We start from the raw sequence: 13,306 nt of genomic DNA, 5'->3' as shown, positions 1-13,306 counted from the left end.
TTTTTTAAACGTTAGCACGCTGGAGTATTTCTTTGTAGCTAAAGTTTTAAAAATCATTTTAAAAGGAAATGAGTTTTATGAACTTCATATACATGTGTTTGGTTTACCTCTTGGTACATCATTTTTACCTGAGAGCTTTGATCGTGTCTGCTATCTTCAGCATTAAACCTGCTATGAAAACTAAAGAGATGGGTACACGTGCCATGAGCTTTTTATGCATTGGCTATATTATGTTATAGGCTATGGGAATATTTTGTGAGCCAGCTTATCAAATTGACTTTCCAAATGATTCTGATTATCATCCATATTTCCCCTTCTGTTTTTCCTTCCAAGGTACCATCTATGCGCCTCGAAGGAAGGGACAGCTCTCTGCAGACATCTGTATGGAAACTATAGGAGAGGAGATCTCAGAGATGCGTCAGATGAAGAAGGGTGTGTTTCAGAGAGTAGTGGCAATTTTTATTCACTATTGCGATGTCAATGGAGAGCCAGTTGAGGATGACTACATTTGATTACTCCTTTCTTCTTTCCAGCTGTTCTGCAGAAAGTAGCTGGGGCCATCCAGCTGCCAGAATGCTTCCCAGGGACTTGGGGCTTGGGGTTGGAATGGGAAGCCCTGGCTCAGCTTGGGATATGGAAATAGATGGGGAATGGTGAAATTGTACACAAAGATTTGTACATAGAGGAAACACACAGACACTTCCTAAAGTACCAACTTTATATCATATGTCCATATAATTTAATTTAAAAATTCATCTTAATGAAGGCAGATTATTTGAATGAGTTCTTTTGTTCATTTTCCTGACTTAGTTCATAGTGTCTTTGTTTTGAGCCCTCATTTACTATATTCTTAATAATCACTGTCATCCCCTTAAATCTGTGCCTTTTTCTTCTCGAGCGAAACTGTTTGAGTAAATCTGTTAAAGAGTGTTTGTGTCTTGTGTGCTTTTTTTTTGTTATTAAAATACCAACTAAATTCCATAATCAGACAAGGCTATATGTTTCTGTACAAAGATATGGTTCCCTTTTTTTCTTAGTGTTATAATAGTTGGCATATTTCTTTAAATAAAAAGACTCATGAGCTTAAAGAAATGAATTTGAAAGGAAAATGGAAAAGTTTCCAAAGCATTTCTAGTTATTTATTTCCACATTCAATTGTGTATATGCTTTATCTTGAATATAAAAATAAAAGTTTATTTAAAACATTTTTTTGCCTTGAGTTGAATCCCTCTTTTTAAAGAGTAGCAAATGCTTCACAGAAAAGCAATGTATAGAGTAGTGTCTATAGGAGATTCCAATGCCCAATTTCTGATCTCTTTTTTTGTTTTGTTTTTAAATTCAATGGCTGCAAGATGTTCAACTCAGAATTCTGTATTGCAGAACACTGGGGTCAGTAGAATTGGCCAAAATATCTGGTCATTAGGAGGTGGCTTTTCTCAAGAAGAGAAGCTGCCCTGATCTGAGAATGATGAATGTTGTATTAGTGTCAGAGTCAAGAGCAAAAGCTTTAGAGCAACACCTGTACTCCAGTCTTGACTTTTCTGCTTGACTGCTGAGACCTCAGTGAATCATATAGCAGAAGGTCTTGGAACTATTTTGTAAACCCTAAGCATCTAAGGAGTTATGATCTATATAAGGTGTACAGGTCCTTCAAGATTTGTCCAGCCCCTTCATTTTCCAAGGATTAATTGAAGCCCAGAGAGGGAAAAATTTTTCGTCCATGGTCAGGACCTGCTATAGGCTGAGTAGTGTGAGAGTCTGAGCACCTGATTTCCCACTACTCTGCCTTGCCTTGGTTAATGGTAGAATGTAGTGTCAGCAAGTTTTTTTAACACTCAAGTTTTCTAGTAGTAACCAGTGTCTTTGCAAAGGTCTCTCTTTTTAAGTCTTTTAAAATTCTTCCTATTACAAAGTATAATTCAACTAGATACTGCATTTTCTCATGTCTTAATTACGCTGGTTTTTAATTAGCTTCTCTTTTAGTTAGGAGAGCATTCTATTCCCATTATAACTAATCAGTAAGAGGCAGAAAATAAATTGAAGAATATCTTAGATATTTCAAATCAATCTGGGATCCCCAGCCCTCAATAAAACCCAGTGATCCTGGAATTTCACTGTAACCCTAACTCAGTCGTCTAACGCTTACATCAGCCACAAGAGGCCACTGTTCTTTAACTTACCTGTCTTGGTTTAACCATCTCTAACCCAAACTCTTAGGTAAGGAGTACAACACAGAGCACTAAACTTACACAGATGCCAATATTGGACAACTGAAAATCATAAAGCTTGAGAGATGCCCACTATTGTAGGTATTTGGTGAATGTGTGGGAAATGCATTGCCCTACAGCAGAGGTCAGCATGCTTTCTGTATAGGACTAGATACTAGATAAGATAGTCTCTGGGGTAACTACTCTGGTTGTGTGAAAGCCAAAACTGGTATAGATGAATGGACATGGCTATGCTACAGTAAAACTTTATTTATGGACAGAAATGTGAATTCCACTTAATTTTCACATATCACAAAATGTCACTTGAATTCGTACCCAGGCATTTAGAAAAGTAAAAACCATTCTGAAGGCCACAGTATTCCCACCCCTGCCATAGAGCACTGAGCTGTCCTGTCAGTCCATTCAGTGACATCACCAGTCTGTGATAATGTCTGGCACATTTTCTTTAATAAATATTTCACGTGTGATACATGGCAATGTCAATATGGAGAGAGAATTTGAGTCTCATGCTGCCTGGTATGTGGTTCTAATACTTTCTCTAAACACTGTGCCACAGTTTTTGGTGTGAGACCATATATGGAATCAGAAGATTGGGTTCTGATTCTGACTTCCTCAAACAACTGCTGAGAGATAAGAGACAATCACAGTGCTGCCCTGGATGCTGGGTTTTTTCATCTGTCAAGCAGTGACGAAAATGTTACCTGCCCCCAGGTCAGTAGTGATGGTCTAATGAGAACCATTAGCAAACTGGACAGCCAGATGCAAATGGAGGTAGCATTACTTCTGCTGTAATTCCCCATATTATAAAAGGCAATTTTTGGACTCACCTTTCCATACCTATCCCTTAGATCACATCTCAGGATGTATGGCAGGAAACAGAACTGAAGAGGCCATTGAGAGAAAATAACACAATGTTAAAGCTAGCATTTTTAAAAGTGATTACCAAGAGCCTTCCCTACCTCCTAGTAACCTAGCTTTAACGAATGCATGAACAGTGTAGCAGCTTAAATAGATTTGCTTGAAAGCACACATCTAGGAATTGGTACAAACAGGATGTCATCAGTCTGACTGCAAAGCCTGTACGCCTTGGGCAATTTCTCAGTACTTTAGTGGAGGCCAGGTGAAGCCCACTGCAGAGACTGTCCCCAGCAGGGCAGCTGCCACATATTTCCTGAAACCACTCCAGATGACCTTCCTGTGGTCAGCACAGCTTGACCACAGGATCTGTAGGGCTCAGATGCCCCACTCAGACATGGGTTGTGGTGAAAACCTCCAAGAACCAACACTGCAAGCTCTATAGGGATAACAGCATAAATTGCACATACAATAGCCAAGAAGAAAGGATTGTTTGTTTTGGTGTGAAATGGTGTTTAGGTCTTACTGTTGAAACAGTATCAGCTTATATATAAGAACAAAGCAAAAACTGTATGTTTTATATGTCCATTTGTATGATTTGCCTAGAAAAAAAAATCTCAAATTATTCACTTGCTGAGTGGAAAGGACTGAGTTGGGTTCAAGGGTTAGTTTGCTATATCTATGCAATTGCAACTTTTTTATAGTGGGAATATATAGACTACATAATTTATGTAGTCTAAAGTATATAATTTGTCTGTTTAGAAATAAAATCAACTTAAAGAAGGGGAGGAAGAAAGCCCTTTGTTAGAATGGAGGAAACTATAGTGTTTTCCATCTTGACTTTTACCTGGTATAAGCTCTGTCTTTGGACACATCACTTTCCTTGACAAAATCTTTTTCCTTTTCTATAAAATGAAATCAATATCCCTCCCCACAAGCCATTATGAGAGGTTCAGAGACTGTGCAGAGAAACTATAAAGTGCATACAGTGTGAGCCGCTGCTTATCGGGGCCAGTGGGGGTCATATCCAAATAGTGTTCCAGGTTCAAGCCATGAAACATGGGGAAGTCAGCCTGCCTTCTGCCGGGGCCACTCTTGGTGTGAGCAGCCCCGTGACTATCTGGAATATTAAGGACTGGTGCTTTCTTTGGGTCACACATCTGATTTTTATGGTCTGTTGCTGGTTATTCAATAACCCCAGGCTGAACACTAGAAAGACTGAAAGCACACTGCAGCCTTTCCTGCTGATCAACCATCTACAGAATCCCTCCATCATTTAATTGTGGAAATTGAGGAGAGTAATAAAACAATAGAATGGTCAATGGCAGCGTTCAGACCAGAACAGGCATGTCCATAGTTCCTCTCCTAAGCCAATGTGGAAAGAAGAATACTTGGACAATGGGAGAAAATGTTTGCTATTCTCTTATAACACCAGGTCCAACACATGAATGTAAAGTGAAGTAATCCTATGACGGACCACAGTTGGAGATGTTTGGAGTGAGGCTGGATTTGCATTCTTATGTCCTAGGTCTGTTAACTTAGGTCAGTGACCAGATGTCTTAGCTGGGGTTTGATGGGCTACAAAGAAGTGGGGGTAATTTGGTATCTGTTTTATAAGGATTTCATGAGGATTGAGATAACACACATAAAGTATTTAACCACAGCACATAGCAGAAGCAGCTCATTAAATGTTAGCTTCTCTTATTGCTGCTCTATTATTATTATTATCATTATTATTATTAACCAAGATATATTCTGGAGTGAGCTGAAAGAAAAGGGAAAGAGAAACTGAATCTCAGTTGAATTTAACAGTAGTTAAATTTGTAAGCAGTTTCCAAAAGTGCTGAATGCAACTTGTAGTTAAAGCAGTAATCTCAAGTTTGGAAGTTCTTTCTCTTGTCACTTCTCTTCTGACCCTTCCAGATAGCCTAAAGGATCCCTCAGAGGAGGAAGGGTTCCTCTGCTCCTGGACACTTGCTTTTCTCCCTCATGAATTTAGAAGCAGGGGACACACGCTGACTGTTGGCATCTAGCGAGAACTTAACAGCCTCATTTGCTCTCATTTGTTTATCTCTATAGCTGCTCTCTATTTATGGCAAGTAGCACAGATTTTCTATTTTTGGATACTGATGTAATGTTTCCTTCTACAATACATATGTGTCAGTGAAAACTTGAAAATGTTAAGTAATCAACAGTACCTGCTGAACACATATTTGGTGAAACTCCTAATGGTGGCCCTTGGTGACCAGTGTTGGCCATTCACAATGACTGAACCAGCTCAGAGACTGTCTGCATTTGTCAGAGCAAGTGGAGCAAGTGCTGGCTGGGGCCAAGGCAACTCAGGCCTTTAAGCCCACTACTGACTTGTTTAAATTCAAACCAAATACCCAGCCTGAGTTTGCTAGACTGGGTGGAAAAGACATTGCAAATTTTGGCCAATAGAGACAAGTGTATTAATCTGTGTTATCCTCCTAGACCAGGTGTTTCAGACAGATTTTGGCCAGAGCAAAGGAAAGAAATAGAAAAAAAAAAAACCACATTGATTTCTCAGCAAAGAGAGCCACAATACCAGAGAGACATGAGCAGACAGCACAGCACCAAGGTGATTTTGTTCTTACACCCAATATTAAAGGCAATTGTTACCTCCACCCCCTGCCCCTCCCTGAGTCCCCTCCCTCACCCCCATGCCCACCTCCCCATACCCCACCTAGACAGCAATTTGCTTCAGGGCATAGCAAGTTAGCAGCATGAAGTGTAGATGTTGGTGAGAAAAGAAGGCAAAATCTCAGGAAGAAAAGTCTTTGTTGTTTTTTTTTTGGTTTTTGACACTACTGGGTTTGAACCCAGGGCCTTGCACTTGGTAGGCAGTTGCTCTACCACCTGATCCACATCCACAGACCTTTTTGCTTTAGCTATTTTTCAGATAGTGTCTTACTCTTCTGCCCAGGGCCAGCCTCAGACCACAATCCTTCTACCCAAGCCTCTTTCATAGCTGAGATTACAGATGTGTACCACCATGCCTGGATTGTTTGTTGAGATGGGATGGGATCTCACTAACTTTTTTTTTTTTTTTGGCCTGGGCTGGCCCCAAACCTCGATCCTCCTGATCTCTGCTTCCTGAGTAGTTGAGACTACAGGTATGAGCCACTGCACCCAGCCAAGATTTTTTGTCTTTTATTACAAACACATACTTAGGTGTCAGATGAAGGAGTGGGTTTTATTTCTTTTGTTTCCTAGCTGCTAACGGTGAGGGCTGGAATGGAAACTTCAGAGCTGAATGTTCCTATGCACTGGAGTCAAGTGAAGAGGAAGCACAGTGGGTCCTTTATCCCACTCCAGTGATTGCCAAGGCCAATCTGGCAGATATGGCTGTGGACCCACAGCCCACTCAGCCTCAGGAGCATCTCCTCTTGATGTTGCAGGCTTCCTGGAGGAGTAGGGTCTTCTTAGGAAGAGGACAGCTAAACTCCTCCTTCTGAGTCTTCCATATATCTGCTATGTTGTCTGGACTCCAGGAAGCCACAGATGTAACTAATGCCAGGCTAGATGCTGTCAACATCTGACGCTGTCCTGACCAAGGCAGACATTTGGTTTATTACCATGTCATCCCAGCCCTAGTCCAAAGAGACAACAAAACATGCTTGTGTAGCTCTCTTCTGTAAAGGACACCACTTTCTTGACAATGACAAGGGCTGCTATTCCTGAAATTGCTGTCTTTTTCTAGTCTGAAGAGGTCACAGACACCAATTATGAGCTGGTTCCCAGAAGAAGGTCCAGAGAGTCAAGAAGAGTCTGTGATCAGGTGAGATCTCATTTTCCCATATATGTTGTAATCTTTGGGTCCTTATTGAATCCAAGTTGCCAATTGATATGGAAGACCTGCCACTGAGAAACTGAGCACATCTTGCTGTATTTCTCGGTATATATGCACATGCCCCTGTAGTGTAGTCAGTCAATCAATGGAGCAGGCATTATTTGAGCTGCCTCAAAGCACCTTGCATGTGCCTTCCTACTATAATATGCTTCTTCTGACCTATGTCTTGGTCCTTCCCAAAGAAGTGCTTTTGTGCTTTGAGAAGAACAAGATCTGCATTCAGACAGCACGTGGAGAACTCTAGACCTCCAAATTCACTACTCTCTGCCTTTTGCATAAAAAAGTGAAGAAAAGGAATCATCCCCAAGGAGGGGAGTTAGTTCTCAACATAAGGAGAGTCCCATCTATCTGACTGCCAACTATCCATAGTTTTCCTTGGTCTGTAGAAATCCCGGGATATAGGACTTTCTATGCTAAAACCAGATGGTCGGTCACCCTGTCCTCTGTGGTGTCTGACCATCCCTGTCACCATATCTAAAGACAGTGAGTTCTGCCATCATAGATTAAATGGTTGAAGGAGGCAACTATTGCCTGAGATCTCTGGGAAAGGAAGAGATCAATGGACCAAGTAGAAGGTCAGGGAGAGCTTTGGAGTTCTTCCTTAAACTCTTAGACGTCTTTACCTTTTAGTGGGTGTTATTTATACACCCATACTGCCCACCTCCTTCCCTGTTCCCTGTTTCACTATAAGGACAAGCAATACATTTCTCAATGGGGTTCTTAGCAGCAGCCAAAAGAAGGATAGCCCCCAAAAATTGTCCTCAGAGTCTCAACTTTGGGAGGATAATTCACTCACAATAAGTTAAGATGATGATGGCCTTGACATTGAAAGGCAAGCATTTTAGGTATTTAAGAGGGAGTGGAGTGCTGCTAGCATAGAAGGGGATCGATGACATTTTTAAAGAAAGAAAGTTGGACTGTGGTTATTCTTTGCTCAAAGTAGAAAATTTCCTGCCCAGGGCCAGGTGCTGCCTCAACACAGAACCCAAAATTTCCCTAAAAGGTGTCCGATCAGGAAAGGGGTAGGTACACTGTCACTGAAGAGAAATGAATGGGAATTCATTTCAAATGACCTAATCACACACACACTCCAGATCATTTGTAAAGGTACCTTTTGGTATAATCCTAAGCAGAGTCAAGGGAGAAAAAGAAAGATAAGAAAAATGCTCTTGGCTAGAAACCAAAACTCCTGACATTTGTCAGTACTTCAGGAAGACAGATATGTGAGCATCAATACCACCCTACCTTCTTTAAGAGAGCCCTGGTTAATTCACCTACCAAAGGACATCCAGAAAGACATGGCCGGAATGGAGCAGAAATTGGAGACATTTAGTTTAGAGAGAAGACTAAGAGGGGTAGTAGGGTGGCTCTCCAGGGAGAGGAGATCAACTGCATGGCTAGGGTGGAATCTGGAGCAGTGACAGACTCACATTCTAGCTGAGGACAGAACCTCCTTACAGTGGAAGCTTCCCCAAAACCGAAGGAACTGCATTAACAGGTAGGGATCTCCTGTCCCTCACATGTACAAGCAGAGACCCACCACCTTTCAGAGAGGCAATGGGAGGTACTACTCCCGCTTTCCGTGGGAGGCTGGATCTGAAGGTGCCTGATGTCCCCTCTCAACTCTGACATCCGTGGGGCTGCAGCCGCAGGTCCTGTTCAACACTGTCCTCCGTGTACCTTTGCTGGCCCCATCTGCCTTGTGCCACATTGGTGGTGATGAGGATCAGGAGCATCGCCAGCATGTCCTGTTCATGCAAACATGAATGGGAATGAATGGCTAAGTGGCAAGCCATGTCCTCAGTCAGAAGCATGATTCCAGTGATTCTAGGTCATTGTGTATAGGCAGTTTCTCAAGTTCCTGGTGATGGCCACTGTGCAGAACTGTGTACCTACGGAGGAAGGAGAGAAGGCATAATAATTCAGCAGACATCCTTCACAGGCATCAAGGAGAGCACTCCCCATGCTCAGCTTCCTGCCCTTGCATGCTTTGAGGGCACAGTAAGGTAGCAGTGGGATGGGGTGGTTTGAACTTCACAGAGAGGGAAACCAAAGAACTCACCTAGACTGCTCGTGTTACAGTGTGGACACTGAGTCCTAGAGGGAACAGGTCAAGGGTTGCACAGGGAGTGAGTGGCAGAGCTAAGGGAAGGACCCAGATTTCCTCTCATCAAAGTCTGGGGCTCCTGTGCTACTTGTCAGAATGAACCTTTGTGCTGCCTCAAGCTGCACCTGAATAAGCCAAGTCCCCTCTACCAATCATGGCTTTGGATTTGAAATATCGAAGTGGTGACTGAGATGAATAAACCACCTGGGATCTGAAATAAAATGTAAGTATATTTGTTTTTTTTAATGCTTTCTGGTGTCATTTGCAATAGTAAATCAAACAGCAAGTTGACTAAACATCACAGTGGAATTTACTACTTATTCTTTTTCCACAGTGTCACACAGTTGCACTCAATATTTTAATTGCCTTTAAATCAATCTCAATTGCAGGTGCAGCTTACCATCCATCACCCAGACTACGACATCTGGCACACATTTGTAGGAAATTTCTACAGAATTTAGGAGCTCGATCACCACTCACTCCTCTGAGGCTGGTGTCAAGTGCAATCATTGAGACAAGCAAACAAAGTTCAGCCATTACTTGGCACCAGATGCTGACGAAACATGTTGGTGGCGTCTCATGCTTTGCTTTTAATTATAGTACTTTATTACTGACTTATCTTGGTCAGCTGGTTTTCACTAATCCCTCTTTATGAATCCTCATAATAGTCCTATGGGGTAGTATTGTTTTCATTTTATAGTTGGGTTAGTGACTTGCCCAGGGAACATAGGTAAGATGTGAAGATACATCCAATCAAACCAACTCTTTCCAATGCCAACACCAATGTGCTTAGCTGACTCTCACATAGTCCATGGACCATGTATGTATAAATCTAGAAGAGTGATTCTCAACATCAAGCATTTTGTCCCACATGGGCCAACTGGAAGGCACTTCTGGTTGTCATTAAGGTGACAGTGCTGCTGGCACTTACTGGGCAGAGACCAGAGAAACTGCTAAACATTGTATAATACACAGCACGACCTCCCACAACAACAAAATACATGGTCCAAAATGCCAATAGTGCTGAGATCAAGAAACTCTAGTCTAGAACAAGTCATCCTCTTAGCTGGCAGAAAACAGGTGTTAACTGAGAGATATAGAGACAAAGACACAGTGAAGGGCACAGTCTGCTCTCACAGAACTGTCCACAGCACTGCTGCTGAGGTTGAAGGGATTTGACATAAAAGACCAAAAGCACCTGCTACTAGGAGCCAGCTAGAGTAGTGTTAGGAGGAAGTGAGAACAGGAAGAGAGAGAGACAGGGTCAGTCTATGAGCTATTTGCTTGAGCAGCAAAGGTCCCTGGAAGACTTTGTAAAAAAAGAAGGTAGTGCTGCTGTCATGGAGTTTAGACTCAGCCTCAAGGCTGCTCTTCTATGCAGGACTTTGCCATTCTGTAAGCCCAGTGTCAGAGTTTTGGGGCTGATTCCTTGTCAAGGTCATCAAGCAGAGTATGTTGGAGGGAGATGGGAAGTAAAAGGATTGCTCCTCCTGGGAACGTCCTGTTTGTGGTGGCTGTGAGCATCACTCCTGCAACACCTTTGCACTCTGCCAGAGGCAGTGCTCCTGCAGCAGCAGCAGGACCCAGTGTACGGCCTTTCTAGCTCATGCATGGCCAGCCTTGTGCAGCCCCTCAGTGACCAGCTCCATCTGGTCAGCACCTCCTCTAGGCCTCACCTCCTGCTCAATGGTGATTCCCATTATCTCCGCAGCCCAAACAGCAAGGAATTACTTCCTGTGGTTGCATCTCTACAATGCCTTAGAGTGTTCTGTTTTGAGCTTTCAGTAGTTAAGAACTATATGCTTAGTTAATAACTTAAATACTGTTTAAATATCTGGTGTGCTTTCTGTCTCCAGACTTAACACTGTGATATACAGTGACGGAAGGAGTATGTAGATATCTGGGAGAAAGACATTCCACGTAGGGACAATAGCAAAGTCCAAAGGTCCAGGGGCCAGCTCCTGCATGGAATTTCTAAAAAGTGGCAAGGATGAAGGGGGTCGAGGGAGAAGGAGTATGAAGAGGCAGGAAGGAGCTGGTATCAGAAAGGGAGCTAGGGCCAGACAGGAGTAAGGTGGCCATATTCATCCCTGTAAGGCTTTGGTTTTCACTACATAGGTGGAGTTTAAGCAAAGCAGTGGTCCAAATGACCTCCCTCCTGTATTGAGAGTACTGCCATGCATTGCTTGACAGTAGGGATATGTTCTTAGAAATGCATCCCTAGATGATGTCGTCGTTGTTCAAATACCATAGAGTGCATTACACACCTTGGTTCTATGGTATAGCCATTGCTCCTAGAATACAAACCTGCACAGCTTGCACTGAAACCTGGAGACAATGCTAAGCGCAATGCCACCAGATGGGAACTTTTCAGCCCCATTATAACCTTATGGGACCGCCACCATCATCTATATGGTACGTGACTAACTGAAATGCCGCTATGTGGCATGTGACTATAGATGGGACAGAGGTGAAACAGTGAGCCTTAATAATTTGCGGTAATAATCCATTAAGCAAGAGAAGACAGTGCCTTGGCTCGGGTGGTAGCTGCAAAGATGGTGAGATTTTTCTGGTACAAAAATAGGACTGGCAATAGTGTGTTGGACTTAATGCCACCTGAAGAGTTAGCCTTTAAACTTTCCTCGGGTGGTCATGTGTGTTTGCATTGCCCTTGCCCTATCTCACCGGTTAGAGGCTGTGTTATATAGATAGTGAACAAGGCCATGACTTGATTTTGACAGACTCAGCTCCTGATTCAGGCTCAGCCAGTTACCAGCTTTGTGATGTCTTGCAGGTTATTTCATTTCCCGATGCCTCTCCTTTCTCCTCTGTAACAGGGAGTGACAATACCTGCCTCACAGTATTGTTGTATGGCTTAACGTAGTACAGGGAAAACACAAGCACAGCGTCTGACACACAGGATACGTTCAACATGGGAAAGCTAAACCTATTCTAATGACATCTTTCCCTCAAGAGTATTTGGACACATGCCTGGGCTTCTACTCATCCTCACTTTAAAGGAATATTGAGGGATAAGAAAACACACGGCACTGCAGGCACAGAGAACAGTGCTCAGACCTCACAAACCTGCTGTCTGTATTAGCTACCGTCCCTCTAAGCTAGTTAGGAGTTTGTAATAATGATGGTGATGCACAGCTCTTAACTATTTAAAAACATTCTTCTCCTTTATTTTCTTTATAGGAATAATCCAAAAGGTATCAGGATATAGAAAGCTTTTGTCTTCCTTTCTCCCTTATCAGAAGCACACACCACTTTGGCAAGTGTGCATGTTAGACCAGCAACGACTGAACTTCCTGTCCACAGACTCCTTTGAAAATCACAGTAGGTCTGCAAGCTAGGCCAGGCCAGGCAAAAAGACCAATATGACTCCAAGGAGAAAAATGAGACACAGTGCAGCTGACTATAGCTCCTGATCACCTGGACCCAGGTCGAATCCCACCTGTTGCTCTCACCCTTGATCAGCATTGCTTAACAGCTTAAATGTGGGGTTCAAAATCAAACACCTCTGAAAACTGGGCTGTACTCTGCCATTCAAGATAGAAAGACACCCCTGAAGTAAATGCACAGGCATTTTACTTTCACAGTAAATTTGCATGCACACATACCTCAATGACACCCTACATGCTCACTCTGACTGAATTCAAGGCTCCTGTTTGCACACAGATCTTCCTGATGGTGTGATGACCGTGGCTCATTTTCTGCAGTGTTTCTCTAAGTAGGAGGTGCAAACCCCAGCAGCCTATCACATGTCCCTGGTCATTTAGTCATCGTCATTTAAGGAATGTTGAGAGAGAGAAAAGCATGTGGTACCACAGACAAGGAGAACAGCATTCAAATCCTTCCAAGCCTACCATTTATTTGTTGTGTGACCTGGTCAAGGAAGTTATTACCGCCTACCCTATACCTGTGTTGCCAGAATAAGTTAGCATCTACAAAGACCTTAGCCGAAGGACTGGGCACATAGTGACCGGAGGAATCCTCAGTAGTAAGGAAACTAAGGCTCAAAAGATGTGACTTTTCTAGGATCAAAGAAGTAGATGAGTGTGGAATGGCTAAGAAGATGGGTTCTTAGCCAGGCACCAATGGCTCACACCTGTAATCCTAGCTACTCAGGAGACAAAGATCAGGAGGATCACATTTCAAAGCCAGCCCCAGCAAATAGTTCTTGAGACTCTATCTGAAAACAAAACAAAACAAATCACAAAAAGGGCTGGTGGAGTG

At 42.8% G+C, this 13,306-nt stretch overlaps 2 protein-coding genes across 5 annotated transcripts in view; one reads left to right on the top strand and one right to left on the bottom strand.

Annotated features, from left to right (window-relative positions):
- The window catches only part of Fbxo38 (F-box protein 38), a 47,224-nt gene extending 46,019 nt beyond the window's left edge, over nucleotides 1–1,205 (top strand). For all 4 annotated transcript variants that reach the window (XM_074076694.1, XM_020182911.2, XM_020182908.2 and 1 more), the window contains one exon: nucleotides 334–1,205. In XM_074076694.1, the coding sequence (XP_073932795.1) occupies nucleotides 334–512 (179 nt within the window). In that variant the 3' untranslated portion in view covers nucleotides 513–1,205. The remainder of the gene's footprint in view (nucleotides 1–333) is intronic.
- Nucleotides 1,206–5,818: 4,613 nt separating this feature from the next.
- Nucleotides 5,819–13,306, bottom strand: part of Htr4 (5-hydroxytryptamine receptor 4) — a 168,171-nt gene continuing 160,683 nt past the window's right edge. Inside the window, exon 7 of the mRNA XM_074076697.1 lies at nucleotides 5,819–8,849. Within this exon, the coding sequence (XP_073932798.1) occupies nucleotides 8,762–8,849 (88 nt within the window). The 3' untranslated portion in view covers nucleotides 5,819–8,761. The remainder of the gene's footprint in view (nucleotides 8,850–13,306) is intronic.

Source organism: Castor canadensis, chromosome 6 (genome assembly GCF_047511655.1).
Source record: "Castor canadensis chromosome 6, mCasCan1.hap1v2, whole genome shotgun sequence".
NCBI lineage: Eukaryota > Metazoa > Chordata > Mammalia > Rodentia > Castoridae > Castor > Castor canadensis.
This window is presented reverse-complemented; position numbering and strand designations above follow the sequence as displayed.